This window comes from Mobula birostris, chromosome 14, assembly GCF_030028105.1.
Source record: "Mobula birostris isolate sMobBir1 chromosome 14, sMobBir1.hap1, whole genome shotgun sequence".
Taxonomy (NCBI): Eukaryota; Metazoa; Chordata; class Chondrichthyes; order Myliobatiformes; family Myliobatidae; genus Mobula; species Mobula birostris.
This window is the reverse complement of record NC_092383.1, coordinates 52905119-52921821: the sequence shown is the minus strand read 5'-3', so window position 1 is coordinate 52921821 and position 16703 is coordinate 52905119. Positions and strand designations below refer to the sequence as shown.

The window sequence follows — 16703 nt, the reverse complement described above, 5'->3', positions numbered from 1 at the left end:
TACTTCCAAACATTTTGTCACCATGCAAGAATTGATTCCCTTGTTCACTCATCCCTCCCCACTAATCTCCCTCCTGGCACTTATTCCTGCAAGTGGCCGAAGTGCTACATCTGCCCATACACCTCCTCCTTCACCTCCATTCACAGTCCGAGGGAGTCCTTCCAAGTGAGACAACACTTCACCTGCGAATCTGCTAAGGTTGTCTGTTGTGTCTGGCGCTCATGATGCAGCCTCCTCTACATTGATAAGATATGTTGTAAATTAGGGGACCACTTTGTCGAGTACCGCTGCACCATTCACCATGAGCAGGACTTCCCAATCACCATGCAAGGAGACATCAGCAGTGCACTGTTGATTGTGGTGTGTCCTCTAAGTGCTTGGCCTTATCAATCAGCTGACTGGTCGTCATTTCAGAAACTCATTTATGATATGGGTAGGAAATCTCATTGCTGATTTCAGACCTTAACACACGAAATTTGCCCACAGCTAATCGGTGGTGAGACTTTCTCCCCACATTGCAAATGAGTTTGTGAAATGATGACCAATCAGCTGATTGATAAGAATATAAAGGCCAAGCATTCAGAGGACACACCGCAATGAACAGTGCACTGATGATGTCTCCTTGCATGGTAGCGAAATGTTTGCAAGTAAATTGCCAAGACTGGGGAACACTCAACCCAACCATCAAACACCCCAGCTACACGCCTTAGGAATTATTTCCATCAAAAAGAGTCATTAAGCAGATGTATTATGTAGTTGTTTTATTCCTCTATTGGTACTGTATTGGCTAATACTGAGCACATAATTTACCTAAGCAAGGTATCTACCAGTGACTGCCATCTCCCAGACTTCCCACTTTTAGGGTTTATTTTTCATGCCAGTAAAAGTACTCAAAGTACGAGCTGACAATGTCAAAACAAGGAAAAACTACAGTTAAGAAACTAGTACAGGCTATTCAACTGCGCATCTCCTTAATTAAGTGTAGTATTAGAAAGTAACACAATCCCAGAAGGAAAATTGTGAATTAGGGGAGATGAATAGAAGGTCAAACTAGGTACTATATTGAAAGAAAAGAAAGGAATAATTTTAGTAACAGTTAATACCACAAAGAACAAGGCTTGACCTGTAAATTACGTGATACACATAATACGGCAGAAGGAGAAGATGGCAGCATGCCGCGCGTGCACAGCTCTCCAGTGAAAATGATATCGTATCTGTTAAATAGGGACCGTGGACAATTCTGATTTGATGGAGAATGGACGTGAAAGCACAGAGGAACATCTGGAGAAATTTCTGAAACGCCCGTTCGCTGCTGTCGTTACTGTGTGGTCGTGAATCCTTCAGAAGGTAGGCCTCAAAATCCCCGGCCTTGCCTGCTTTTGGCGACCGAGAAGAAGGTTGAATCGTTCGGACAGAGATGGCGCTCAGTACTCGGTGTCGGAGAACTGATCAGAGCTCGGAGTTTTCGGATGACTCAAGAGTTGGATTGTGGTCAGCATGGCAGGGAGAGCTTTTCTTCCTTCTCCCGTCTGGGTGAGATGTGGGACATTTGAGAAACTTTGAACTTTACTGTGCTCACGGACTTCTTCATCAAGTTATGGTATTGTTACACTGTTTGTAACTATATGTTATAATTATGTGGTTTTGTCAGTTTTTTCAGTCTTGGTTTGTCCTGTCTTTTGTGATATCACACTGGAGGAAATAATGTATCATTTCTTAATGCATACATTACTAAATGACAATAAAAGAGGACTACGTGTCTTCATAATCATATATACTGTCAGAGAAGTTCACTGTTCATTGTTAAAAGTTAGCAAAATACTTGCAGTTCAAAAAAATTATGAGTTTTAACTCCCTGAAATATTTATTTCACATATGCTGTACAAATGAAGGAATGTCATGAAATGCTTTTAGTGTATTCCAATGTTGAAGCAAATAGTGAAATATCTTTTTTGTAATGATAAAAGCAGAAAAGCTCAATTTCGATGACAACAAAACAGTTTCAAGTGCTTAGCACCTGTACAGTGCTTTCTGAAAAACAAATGTTAGCCTATCCTGGCAATTCATTAAACCAAATCAAAGCACTGTTGTGCCCCAACCTATGAAACCCAAAAGAGACACCATGAAACACTAAAGTACATATAATACTGCAGTAAATAAATGCTCCATCAGTTCACGAGTACTTTATACAGCACAGTACCCCACCTCTTTTAGACTGTGGACAGAATACTGATCAAAGATATTGTGCTGCCTGATAATCTAGGTGAGGCTATATTTGTCTGATTAACATATCACAATTCTGTGTTCATCAAATAGAGGTATTGGGAAAATATTTATGTAACTGATGTCTGAATGACACTTTAATGGCAACTAATTAATATTGCGTGGCCAATTATAACTAACTGAATCTAAAAACCTAAAGCATTAAATAGACATAAAGTTATTGATCAGGCAACATAAGTCAAAGATTCTACAATTAAGCAAAGATGTTTAAGAAAGAGAATCAGAAAAAAATCAAAGGATGCAAAAAATTTATTTTTCTTAAAGCAATATTGAATAAAGAGAATCATCAATCCCAACTTCAGTTAATACATCCTCTAGCTAATTATAAGCTTGAGAAATGAGCATTACAATGTCATGAAAATGGAAAAATGAAAATGTAATTACAGCATTTTTAATGAATGTCCTCAAATAGCAGCAGAAATAAGTGTCATATCAATTAATATTAGTCAATGAAATACTCAGCAAAATTGTAAATAAAACGAGATACAATATTAAATAAAGGAGAATGCCATTTCAACAAATTGACATATAGCTTGCGAAGGCCATATGATCTGATGTTTAATAGAACCATAGTGTCACCCTATTGTTCTGACAAAGTCTAAACTGAAGTTCTCTATAAGACTCCTCAAAATCTATTTAAATAGTGTGGTTACAATGATAATGCAGCATTTACTTTATATTAACAGAACCTATCAAACAGATAGGGATAAACCAACCTCTTGAATTGCTGGCATTCCTATGGGAAAGTTTCTGGGAAAACTTCAATGAATTTTATGGACAGAACACACTGTGGTTAAGGGGGATGTATACAAAAATAAGTTGCAACATAGATTCTTGTGGAACTGCACAAGTTACATCTGATAACCACAGCACCTATCATCACTGCCTTCTGCTGCCTATCAATTTCCACACCAGATACACACCTGTATTTCATTTCATGAAATTCAACTTTAGATAACAATGGAGGAATTTTTTGTTAAATGCCTCAAGTCCGTAGTAATATTCTATCCTATATTCCAGTATTTCAGGTAAGCCCTTGTATCTATAAACTTGCAACTACAAATGACATTTTAAATGTGATTGCAGAACTGTATCTAATACCCATTTCATAAACATATGTAAATATATTTGCCAGGCATGCCCATCTATATGAATCTTTGTTGGCATTCCTTGATGACTAGAAGTTTCAATCATCAGGGGCGTAGCTACGGAAAATAACGCCTATGGCAAGTACTGAAATTGCGCCTCTGTCCAAACATCTGACACCCATCTTTCAGATAACTTTACCATAATATCAGCTCAAAAATACAAGTCAAGCTCGTTAATCTTTTAATTGACAAATTATGGCACTACATGAAAATTATAACTGCACCTTCCTTGTTTTCACTGATACATATTGGTCTATGATGTGATCAGTCAGTTTTTTCAGTTTCTTCACTTTCTACTACACTCAGCAGAGCAAGATCACAGAGTGTGCCTTGACCCATGAAGCTTTTCAAATACGGAAGTATTAGTTTTAACTTGCTGAATGATCTCTCACAGCTGGCGATGAAAACTGCGATAGTTAGCATTATCTGAATAGCAATGCGAAGATTGGGGAAGACGCTCTCATCTCCATATTGAACAATAAATTCAAGAAGTTCTTCAGGTCTTGATATTTTCATGTTGACCCGCCTTGATAGCAACATTCTGCAATCCAAAATTTTTTCATATAGCTGCCGTTCATCAACATCAGTGCTGTACAATTTGCCCAAATTTTCGCACTTCTTCTTTAGTTTGTTACTGTCAGTGCCGTAACACAGTCCCTCGACATCAAGAAGGAACCCAAACTTGGCGTCAATATCATGCAAACGAGCGAACCTTTCGTCCATTTCTCTTTGTAGACGGTCGAGTGTTGCCTTCATGACTCTTTCCATTTCCTCCTTAGCTGTTAACCCAGTGTCTGAGTTCTCACCAGCCATTTGTTTCTTTCGTCTCTGACGTCTTTCAAATTCAATATTCCATTCTTGACAGAGACCGACTCCTCCTTCAAGTGACTCACTGACCAACATATCTCTTTCATCATAAAAATGATCTTGGAGGGCACTCAAATCCAGGGCAGCATCGTGGAAGTTCATGGCCCCAAACAGTCCGTCCAGATGAGGTATCACTTCACCTTTGAGTCCGCTGGGATCATCTACTGTACCCAGTGTGGCCTCCTAAATATCAATGAGACCAGATGTAGATCGAGGGACTGCTTCACCTAGCACCTACGCTCTGTCTGCCAGAAAATGCGGGATCTTCCAGTGGCCACCCATTTTACTTCTACTTCCCATTCTGACATGTTAATCCATGGGCTCCGCTATTGCCACAATAAGGCCACACTGACGTTGGAGGAGTATTCCATCTGGGTAGCCTCCAACCTGATGGCATGAACATTAATTTCTTGTATCTTCAGTAATTGCTCCTCCCTTTCATCACTCTCCATTCCTATTTTCCTCTCTCACCTTATCCCCTTACCTGCCCATCCTTCCATAGCCTTCTGTCCTCTTCTATCAGATTTCCCCCTTCTCCAGCACTTTATCTTTTCCAGCAATCAAGTTCCCAGCTCGTTACTTCACTCTTCCCCCTCTCCCAGTTTCACCTATCACTTACTACCTGGTACTACTTCCTCCCCTCCCCCCACCTTCTTACTCTGACCTCATCTTTTTCTCTAGTCCTGATGGAGGGTCTCTGCCTGAAACGTTGATTATTTTACTCTTTTCCATAGATGCTGCCTGGCCTGCTGAAATCTAAAAAGACCTGAATTTTGGATTTTTAGGACGATCCTGCAGTATAAGTATTCTAAAAATTCATTATCTTTCCAGACTATACAGTTGGTACTCAATTAAGTGGCAGATGATTTACCATTTGGCTAGTTAATTAAGCAAGAGAAAAATAGCTTTGCCTCCAGCTCTAAACTAGCTAATCTCTGCAGGCCTTCAGCCAACAGGAATGTCCACAGTTTGGTAATTACCTTCTCAGGATGCATTTGTCTGACATATGCCTTTGGTGGCTTATTGTTGTTAGAGGCTACATCAAGGCAAACAATTTACTGTGGCTCTGCAATTCACTCTGTTTCAAACCTGGATTGGAAATTTCTGTTGTGCTGGGTATACATGAGGTGCACCCTGCCTAACAGGCAGTGGAGGCAGTTGGCAGCTTTGTCCCAGCAAATCCGCAAAAGCATTGCATGTGCTTCTCCAGGTTGTTGAGATAGACCATCACGTAAACACTGTGTTTATAAAAACACTGCACCAAGGCCGAGCACCACGAGGAGCTCCTGCTCCCATTTATGGTACCAGGGCAGGTGAAGTACAGATGGTATAAGAAAGGCTGGGTGTCAAGGCAAAGCTGCTCAGACACTCCGGATACACAGCCTTTAAAAGAATTTGGTGGACTCAGATGAAAGTATGACTGAACTCTTAAGGTATAGTCTACAGTTGTCATGGTTACTGGGATTCTTTGTATCTGTTGAATGGACAATCAAGAACTGACAAAATAAAAGCATTCCCCTATTGAACCACATTTTTGCTACATGCTTAACTAATCTCCACATTTATGGGTTCAATCATTTCATGGCTGCTACCGAACAGCCAATAATAACTTGATATCATTTTCATAAACCTTGTCTACCAATATTAGAGATGTGAAGCCTAATTATTACTCCTCCTCCTATATCATCTTTGCCATATACCTTATAACCAAATTTATTTACTTCCTTGTTGTAGCAAAGATGAAGCCATTTCTGATAATTGCTACCATCACAGGTAAGTGTGACTTCATATCAGAGGGTCATGTGTTCAATTTTCCCTTTACATGTTGAATGCTTCTGCAATGATTGCTTACTTATATACATACTTTAACCTGTCCTCCTAATTTACTTGCACATTTCTTAGCTTTTGCTCCTGGTTTAATAATTTTGGGTTTTATAGCTTTTCTTTTAAACTATAGTATCAAGAGAAAATAAAATTTGTGACCAATACTCCACTATGTTCCTGCTCATTCCCATGGAATTTCAATCAATCTTTAATATCTCTCTTTACTCCCCTACCATCAGGTGGAAGGTACTGTAGCATGAAGACAAGGACTGTTAGGATGGGAAACCACTTCTTCTCCCAGATCGTGAGACTACTGAACTCCCTGTCACCACTCAGGTCTCATCACTTATGAAACACCAGTAGCATTATACCATTTACTTCTTAAACTTATGTCATAAATGCAACTTAAGTGAAATGTTAATCTTCTGGAATATATTTTATTAGTTGTTAATTTATTTATGGTAATATTACTTTATGCATTGTGAGTTATGCACTGTGTTGTGTACCTTGGGTTTGGAGGAATGTTGCTTCATTTGGCAGTACACATATAAATGACTGAATGACAATAAACTTGAACTTGAAAAGTAATAGACAGATCTAGAAAGTAAGGACAGTCTAGAGTAGTCTTTGAACATGAAATACTGACTCAAACAGATTACTCAGGCAGAGGAACACAGGAGGTTATGCTCCACGTATGTGTAATTTGTCACAAAACCAGTAGGGTTTTGGGAGACAGAAGCAGATTCCAGAGGGTTCAGATACATTCCAGGTTTGGAATGTTGTTGTTTGCTTCACTTGTTTGCATGATTTGTGTTTCTTTCCTTTCCCTTGAGCATCAGGTGTTGGTCTGCTATTTATTTAATTGGGTTCTTTCAGGTTTCGTGCTTTGTGGTTGCCTGTAAGCAAACAAATCTGAAGGTTGTACAATTTCATACATTCTTTGATGATAAATGTATTTTGAATCTTTGAATTTTGAGGGAGGTTCAGAGGAGAAATTAGCTGATGACAGAATGCCACAAAATTCTTATGGCACAGTGGGGTCAATGCAGTCTCCTGAGTCAGCACCTCATTCCTCAGGGTCCTGCAAATTATCTTCCCTAAAATATGCAATCCATTCCCTGTTGGAAGCCACAATTACTATTTCCACTTCCCTCAATGGTAGTGAGTTCTGTGTCACAGGATCAATGGATTAGTTGTACAGTACAGCAATGGGCCCACACACACACGCTGATTATTTTGTCCAACTACATCTATGTGCTTCCCCACATTATGTCCACAAGCAAACAAATTTCAAGGTCTAAAGTTTATACATTCTTTGATTATAAATGTGCATTGAATCTTAAATCCTTGTGTCTTGTTGTGCCTGTCTAAATGCCTCTTAAACAAGTTATCATATCTGCCTCCACCAACTCCTTTGGTAGGATATTCCAGAAATCAACCACAATACGTGTGAAACCTTCTTCCAAGATCCCCTTTATTATTGCTTCCTCTCAATCTTAAACCTATGCCTATTCATTTTTATGACCCTTTCCCTGTCCAATAGATTCTGACTGTTTGCCCTATGCCTCTCACAATGTTAAATCTCTCTAATTCAAAATCCTTCACTCCAGGAAAAACAAGTCTAACCTACTTGAGCAACCCACACAAAATGCTGGAGGAACTCAGCAGGCCAGGCAGCATCTATGGAAAAGTGAACAGCTGACGTTTCTGTCCAAAACTCTTCCACAGGACTGAATAACCTACTTGATTGTTTTCTATGACAAAAATTGTCCAATACAGACAATATCTTGGTGAATCTCTTTTGCACTCTCACCAGCACAATCACATCCTTTCCATACTATGGCAACCAGAAATGCATGCAATACTCCAAGTGCTGCCCATCAGTCATGCTGTAAAGTTGCAACATAACTTTCCGATGCTGACATTTTAATGTTATGACCCAGAAAAATGTAACCATGCCACATGCCTTCTTCACCACCCAAGCTACCTGTGTTGTTACTTTCAGGTAACTAAGGATTTCTACATTATTTTCTCTCTGTTCATTAACATCATGCCAGAGTATTTAATGAACATGTCCTAAACTAATTTGATTTCCCAAAATGCACTACATTGCTTCATCCCACTTTCTATTTGATTCAGATCCTGCTGTAGGCTAGGCAACCTTCTTGGCTATGCACAATACCATTAATTTTTGTTCATCTCAAATCTCCGCAAATTACTGATGTTTACTTACGCAGAATGAAAATAGGAAGATCATTAATTCAGCTTTATTTTAACAATTTACTACTGTGTTTATATTTTACTGGATCATACTAGTAATCAACATAGGTGGATGCACCACGTACCTCTGGAATCAACTGATTCTTACTCCTTATGGAATAAAATCCGCTGGCGTTTTGAAGAGGAGGTTATGAAAAACATGGATGCAGGACTGTCACATCCAAGATTCAACAGGGCTAGAATAGCTCGCACAAATCAAATGGCAGCAAATGCAGTCAAATAATTGAAGAGAGAAAGCAGAACTATAAATCAGACTGATATCTTCAGCACTGAAAATGCTGCAAGCAGTGGTATGACTGCACCATGTAATACTGAGAAAATAGATTTTTAAACTGAAAAGCTGCTTGACAAATCTGCCAGATTTCTGTGACTGTAGCGGAGGGAAATGATAAAGGCAAACCAATTGATGTACTACATTTGCATTTGAAAACCTTTACCAAGATGTCACACAAGACACTTTGGAACAAAATAAAAAGTGCAAGGTCCAAGTGTAAGGTTAATGAACTTTTGTAATTCTTCACTTAAAGGGCAATGGAGGTTTACTTGCTACATCATTTAAGGCAAAGAATAATAGATTTCTAAATAATTGATGTGTAGCCTATCAAAGGACATCAGTTTTGCTCAGAAACTAGGGCTAGGGTAGAAGATCATCCATGATCTACCACACAGCAGAGTAGACACAGTGGACAATACAGAAGTCATTTTACTACTCTGTCACTGGGAAGATGAAACTTGAACAAGTTCTGTTATCTGTGTTAAAACTGGGAGGCAAAGAGTGAAATGACTGTACACGGATGAGAATGAAGGGATTTTGAACCATGTCCAATTTTAGTCTTCACTGCGGTCACTAGAGTTAAATATTAGACTGAAAGCAATGCATACATTCAATTATCTTGCATTTGAACTGCAAGGCTTGAATTTTTGTAATTGACTGATATTAATTGTAAATTTATTAAGGAATTTAATTTGAGACAAATGTAAACAGTATCCAAGTATTCACCAACTACAAATTTGCATTCAACACTGCAATCAAGAATCTCCAGAGGGGAAGGCCCCAAATCCTCGGCTTTGCCTATTGCCTGCTGCCGAGGCCGGGGCCGAAGCGCTCGGCAGAGATGGTGCTTGGTGCCGGAGGCTTGAAGTTTTCGGACGGACTCAAGAGTCGGCTGTGGTCAGGTGCTTCCAAGTTTGCGGCGCTGGAAGCTCTTGGCAGGGAGAGTTTTTCTTCCTTCTACTGTCTACGTGAGATGATGGGACTTTCAAGAGACTTTGAGACCTTTTCTTTTTACCGTGCCCATGGTCTGTTCTTTATCAAATTACGGTATTGCTTTGCACTGTTGTAACTATATGTTATAATTATGTGTTTTTTGTCAGTTTTTTTAGTCTTGGTTTGTCTTGTGTTTCTGTGAAATCATTCTGGAGGAACATTGTATCATTTCTTAATGCATGTATTACTAAATGACAATAAAAGAGGACTGGGTGTCCTCATAATCTAATCTAATTGTCACTGCATGGTTCAGCTAAAATGACCATTATGTGCTGCATCTAAAGCTGGTAGAACTTTAAAACACCACCAGCTACGTGCCATTGAAAAAAATTTCTTACCTTCAATTGTGAAGCTCTTGGTGGTTTCTGAGGTGGTTCTTCATTGGGCCGTTCGCCTAGAGATGCTAAGATTCGTTTTCGATGACCTAGTAAGGTTATTTTCAGAACCTAAAACAACACACATGATCGGGAAATATAAATCTTGCAAAAATATGTTTAGCTTCTTTCACGCGAAGGGTAATTAATCAACTTAGTATCCTTGAGCTCTGAAGACTAATCTCAGAAGGTCAGGGTGAATGAAGAGGTGGTTCAAGTTAATTTGTCCTTTCATGAGTTATAACAAACATTGATAAATACATACAATAAATATTATTCAATAAGAATCTATCAAAACCCACAAGCAGTCTGCTCTTCATGTAACAATGTCATCTTGCAAATTTGACATGTGCATTAGATTTCCTTGAAGGAAGCAGTGACATCACTGAAACATACATTTTCATAAAAATTAATCTCTATCAGCAATTAATCAAATACTTTATTAACTTGATGTAAACCAGGGAGCTTGAATCAAAAGTAAGAGCATTCCACTCACTATCCAAGTTACTTTTTCTTTTGCCTCTGTCACGTACCCCGTGATGGGTTAAAGAACCAGCAGACATGGAAAACACCTTAGAGTCTGGTATTGCTGCTAACTAATGCTATTTTATTAGTAACTACACAACACAGTAATAAAATTCAGATATATCAAACAGGTTAGCAAAGATTTTGTGTGTGTGTGTGTGTGTCTGTGTGTGTGTGTGTGTGTGTGTGTGTGTGTAAATATAGAAACCAAGCTTCTTCAAGCCTAGAGGTAAATGGATAGTCTTATGATGATGGGTAAAGTTCAGTTCGTGGTATTTAGTTGGAGAGAGAGAGGTGTTGTGGTTGTTCGAGTAAGCCTATGCCATCGATCTTCCCGTTGTCCTCCGAAATCCTTTAGAAGTTACCAAATGTGACCACAACAAGGGGACCATTTTATGTGGTGGGGTCATCAACCCGGGCAAGGGTTGGAAACACTAATAACTTCCCATCAGTCACACCCTTTCCACACTGCGAGAGCCACTGATCGATTCTCCTGATCAATCCTCTAAAAACCCACCTTTCTGTGGGCACAACAAAGCTCATCTCAGCATGCTGAACACCAGCTGTCTGTCAAGTAGCTCCTCCCTTCTCTCTCTGTAGGAACTCAGAAGCTGGTGTCCTTGCAGAAATTCCAAACAAACTGTGAGCAGTCTTCACCTCTCTCTCTCTTAGTAACAAGGTGTTTGTGCTGTACAGCTCTCTCTCTCTTTTTAAAAGCACAGTTCATAAGGGATAATTCAGGATTCCATCACACTTCTTATTCAATATTACTAAAGCAGAAAATACATTTTTCATCATATTTCTGATTCTTAATAGATAATTTAGTTATTTTCTTCCTATACTATAATAATGACTGCATGTTCCGACACATGCAGAGATCATAGAAGTGTGGGAAGTAGCTTCACTTACCTACTGCTCATATCAATAAAAGAACTGCATGTGGGCCGGGGTAAGACAGCAGCATAGAGAGACAGAGCACAGGTGCTAGGAAACAGGTGAACACAAGCGTGGGCAGCTGATGGTGTTAGTCAGGGAAAATGCGGTGATATTGCAAACCAATGGATGAGTGAACACGTGTGAGATAAAGCGCACAAGACATGTCCAAACATTTTCTTTTTCCAGTCTGTCAGCACCTCTCTAAATTATAAGTAACATCAAGGAATCTAAACACTCTAAAGTAATGTCATTAAGCAAAACTAAGGTGGAACAATGAACGCATAATTTTCAGATATATCTGTGAAAGACAGCATTTTCACCATTATTATAAAAACTTGAAAAAAATCATCAAGCTTACATTTATAATTTCTGGTTCCCAGAGATTTTTCACACAATCCATTGAATTATACCCACTGGACAGAAAGGTCTGATGGTAACTCTGTAGCCCAAGTGATTCCAACCATCCTACAAGTGAAGCATTGCTATTTCCATCAAAACCAAATGGTTTAATCTACAATACAAAAATACAAACCAATAATCAATACAACTAATAAGAGTTATTGCAATGCAGGCTTATCTCATTCCTTACCTATACTTTAAATGGTTTTGATTTATCTTCCTCTGAAATTTAGGGACAATGCAGTTATTTGCAACAATCTGAAATAAATACATCAAATGAAGTCCCAAGTGTTTTGCTTTAATAATTTATGGGATGTTAGAATTATTTTAAAACCTTTATTTAATGCTCAATTCCCAGCCTTAAATTGCAGTGGTTCAAGGTGAATTTAGTTACCATTGGTGTTGCTGGGCAGGGATCACCAAGATTTAAATCTAGCAAAGATGAAAAAATGGCTATATAGTTTCAAGACTGAGTGGCATGCAACTTTGAGGATAACTTGTATGAATCATTATTTCCAAGTGCCCTTTCACATTGTTCTTCTCATGGTGGAATTGAGACCCCATCATAGTATCTATGATGTTTATGCAGGTAGATTGGGAAAACCAAGTTGGTGCTGGATTCCAAAAGACAGAATGTGTAGAATACCTATGAGATGATTTTTTTTAGAGCAGCTTGTGGTTCAGCCCACTACGGGATCAACTATTCTGGATTGGGTGCTGTGTAATGAACCAGATTTGATTAGGAAGATTAAGTTAAGGGAACCTATAGGAGTCAGTGGTCATAATATGATAGACTTCACCCTGCAATTTCAACGGGAAAAGCAAAAGTTAGATGCATCAGTCTCACAGTGGAATAATGGGAATTATTGAGGCATGAGAGAGGAAATGGCCAAAGTTGATTGTAAGGAGACACTAGCAGGGATGATGGTACAGCAGCAATGGCTGCAGTTTCTGGGAGAAATTTGGAAGGCATGGGATAGATACAGTGACATACAAAAGTTTGGGCACCCTTGGTCAAAATTTCTGTTACTGTGAATAGCTAAGCAAGTAAAAGATGACCTGATTTCCAAAAGGCATAAAGTTAAAGAGGCCACTTTTCTTTAATATTTTAAGAAAGATTACTTTTTTATTTCCATCTTTTACAGTTTCAAAATAACAAAAAAGGAAAAGGGTCCGAAGCAAAAGTTTGGGCACCCTGCATGGTCAGTACTTAGTAACACCCCCTTTGGCAAGTATCACAGCTTGTAAACGCTTTCTGTAGCCAGCTAAGAGTTTTTCAATTCTTGTTTGGGGGACTTTTGCCCATTCTTCCTTGCAAAAGGCTTCTAGTTCTGTGAGATTCTTGGGCCGTCTTGCATGCACTGCTCCTTTGAGGTCTATCCACAGATTCTCGATGATGTTTTGGTCAGAGGACTGTGAGGGCCATGGCAAAACCTTCAGCTTGTGCCTCTTGAGGTAGTCCATTGTGGATTTTGAGGTGTGTTTAGGATCATTATCCTGCTGTAGAAGCCATCCTCTTTTCATCTTCACCTTTTTTTACAGATGGTGTGATGTTTGCTTCCGGAATTTGCTGGTATTTAATTGAATTCATTTTTCCCTCTACTAGTGAAATGTTCCCCGTGCAACACATGCCCAAAGCATGATCAATCCACCCCTGTGCTTAACAGTTGGACAGGGGTTCTTTTCATGAAATTCTGCACCCTTTTTTCTCCAAATATACCTTTGCTCACTGCGGACAAAAAGTTCTATTTTAACATCATCAGTCCACAGCACTTGTTTCCAAAATGCATCAGGTTTGTTTAGATGTTCCTTTGCAAACTTCTGACGCTGAATTTTGTGGTGAGGATGCAGGAAAGGCTTTCTTCTGATGACTCTTCCATGAAGGTCATATTTGTGCAGGTGTCGCTGCACAGTAAAACAGTGCACCACACTCCAGATTCTGCTAAATCTTTCTGAAGTTCTTTTGCAGTCAAATGGGGGTTTTGATTTGCCTTTCTAGCAATCCTACGAGCAGTTCTCTCGGAAAGTTTTCTTGGTCTTCCAGACCTCAACTTGACTTCCACCGTTCCTGTTAACTGCCATTTCTTAATTACATTACGAACTGAGGAAACGGCTACCTGAAAACGCTTTGCTATCTTCTTATAGCCTTCTCCTGCTTTGTGGACATCATTTATTTTAATTTTCAGAGTGCTCAGCAGCTGCTTAGAGGAGTCCATGGCTGCTAATTGTTGGGACAAGGTTTGAGGAGTCAGTGTATTTATAAAGCTTTGAAATTTGCATCACCTGGCCTTTCCTAACGATGACTGTGAACAAGCCATAGGCCTAACAAGCGAATTAAGGTCTGAGACCTTGGTAAAAGTTATCTGAGAGCTCAAATCTCTTGGGGTGCCCAAACTTTTGCATGGTGCTCCTTTCCTTTTTTTCACTCTAAAATTGTACAAAACAAAAATAATACACTAATCTTGCTTAAAATGTTGAAAAGAATGTTTCATCTTTAACTTCACGACTTTTGGAGATCCGTTCATCTTCTACTCACTTAACTATTCACAGTAACAGAAATTTTGACCAGGGTTGCCCAAACTTTTGCATGCCACTGTACATCCCCATAAAGAAGCAGGATTCTAAAGGCAGGATGAAGTAACTGTGGCCGACAAGGAAGTCAAAGACAACATAAGCAAAAGGGAGCACAGTAATAGAGCAAAAATTAATGGGAAATTAAGAGGATCAGGAAGCTTTTAAAAAAAAACAGAAGGCAACTAAAAAAAAACTATAAGGAGGGAAAAGATGAAGTATAAAAGTAAGTTAGCCAAGAATATCAAAATAGGATACCAAAAGGTTTTTCAGATATATGAAAAGTAAAAAGAGGCGAGAGTAGATATCGGACTGCTGGAAAATGACTCTGAAGAGGTAGTAATGGGGGACAGATAAATGGCGGATGAACAAAATAAGTATTTTGCATCCATTTTCACTGTGGAAGGCACTAGCAGCATGTAGGAAGTTTGAGAGTCAGGAGCAGAATTGAGTCCAATTACTAGGGTAAAGGTGCTTGGGAAACTGAAAGGTCTGAAGGTGGATAGGTCACCTGGATGAGATGGATGACATTCCAGGTTTCTGTAAAAGGCAGCTGAAGAGTTTTGGAGGATTTGGTAATAATATGTCAAGAATCAATTGATTCTGGCGTGGTTACGGAAAAGTGGAAAATTGCAAATGTCACTCCACTCTTCAAGAAGAAAGGAAATTGTAGGCCAGTTAGCTACTCCTCAGTGGTTGGGAAGGTGTTGAAGTTGAATGTAAAGGATGAGGTCTCAGGATATCTGGAGGCACAATGTAAAATAGGTTAAGGTCACCATGGTTTCCTTAAGGTAAAATCTTGTGTGACAAATCTGTTGGAATTCTTTGAGGGAAAAACAAGTAAAATAGACAATGGAGTATTGTTGTTGTGCACTGGATTTTCAGAAAGCCTTTGACAAGTTATCATACAAGGCTGCTTAACAAGATACTAGCCCAAGGTGATTATCGGAAAGATACTAACATGTTTAGAGCATTAGCTGACTGGAAAGAGGCAAAAGTGTGGGAATAAAGGGAGCCTTTTCTACTTGATTGCTGGTGACAAGTGGTGTTCTGCAGGTGCTGGTACTGCTTTTTTTTAATGTGTCAATGGTTTGGATAACGGAATTGATGGCTTCGTGGCCAAGTTTGTGGATGATACGAAGATAGGTGCAGAAGGACTTTGACAGATTAGCAGAACGGCTAAAGAAGTAGCAGACGGAATACAGTGTTGGGAAGTGTATGGTCATGCACTTTGATGGAAGGAACAAAAGCATAGACTATTTTCTAAAGGACAGAAAATACAAAAATCCGAGGCGTAAAGGGACTTTGGAGTCCTCGTGCAAATTTTCTGAAAGTTAACTTGCAAGTTAAGTTGGTGGCGAGGAAGGAAAATGCAATGGTAACATTCATTTCCAGAGGTCTAGAACATAAACGTAGAATGTAATGCTGAGGCCTTAGAAGGCACTGGTGAGGCCTCAGTCGGAGTATTGTGAGCAGTTTTGGCCCCTTATCTAAGAAAGGATGTGCTAACATTCCAGAGGGTTCTGAGAATTTTATTTTATGAGGAGCATTTGATGGCTCTGGGCCTGTATTCACTGAAATTTAGAAGAATGAGAGGGGATCTCATTGAAACCTATTGATTGTGAAAAGGATGCTGAATGAATGTGGAGAGAATGTCTCCTACAGTGGGGGAGTCTAAAAACAGAGGGCACAACCTCAAAACAGAGGGACATCTATTCAGAATGGAGATGAGGATAAATTTCTTTCGCCAGAGAGTGGTGAATCTGTTGAGTTCAGTGCCACAAGTGGCTGTGGAGGCAAGGTGATTAAGTGTATTTAAGGCAAATGTTGACAGGTTCTGAATTAGTCGGGGCGTGAAAGGTTACAGAGAGAAGGCAAGAGATTGGGGCTGAGAGGGAAAATGGATCAGCCATGATGAAATAGTGGAGCAGAATCGATGGGCTGAATGGCTTAATTCTCCTCTCATCTCTTATAGTTTCATGGCTATAGAAACTTACTTTTTGCACAAATGCAGGTATTAGAATTCTGGAAGACGTCCCACCATCTCTTCTGCTGAAATTAGTTTACCTCCTGGGATATTTATTCGTGGAGATAGTCAACCGGAAAGAAACTGCAAGTTACTGCACAATTTGGAAATCTGAACTATAAATGGGAAGTGCAGGAAATATTGAGCAAAGGCAAAAAGGTAAATTTTCCATCTTGTCAGATCAAGAATCTGTCACAAATCTA

At 39.3% G+C, this 16703-nt stretch overlaps 1 protein-coding gene across 14 annotated transcripts in view; it reads right to left on the bottom strand.

Annotated features, from left to right (window-relative positions):
- The window catches only part of LOC140209900 (ankyrin repeat and SAM domain-containing protein 1A-like), a 409914-nt gene that overhangs the window by 44709 nt on the left and 348502 nt on the right, over positions 1-16703 (bottom strand). For all 14 annotated transcript variants that reach the window (XM_072278542.1, XM_072278543.1, XM_072278544.1 and 11 more), the window contains 2 exons: positions 11863-12015; positions 10008-10115 (listed from right to left, as the gene is read on the bottom strand). In XM_072278542.1, coding sequence (XP_072134643.1) covers positions 10008-10115; positions 11863-12015 — 261 coding nt within the window. The remainder of the gene's footprint in view (positions 1-10007; positions 10116-11862; positions 12016-16703) is intronic.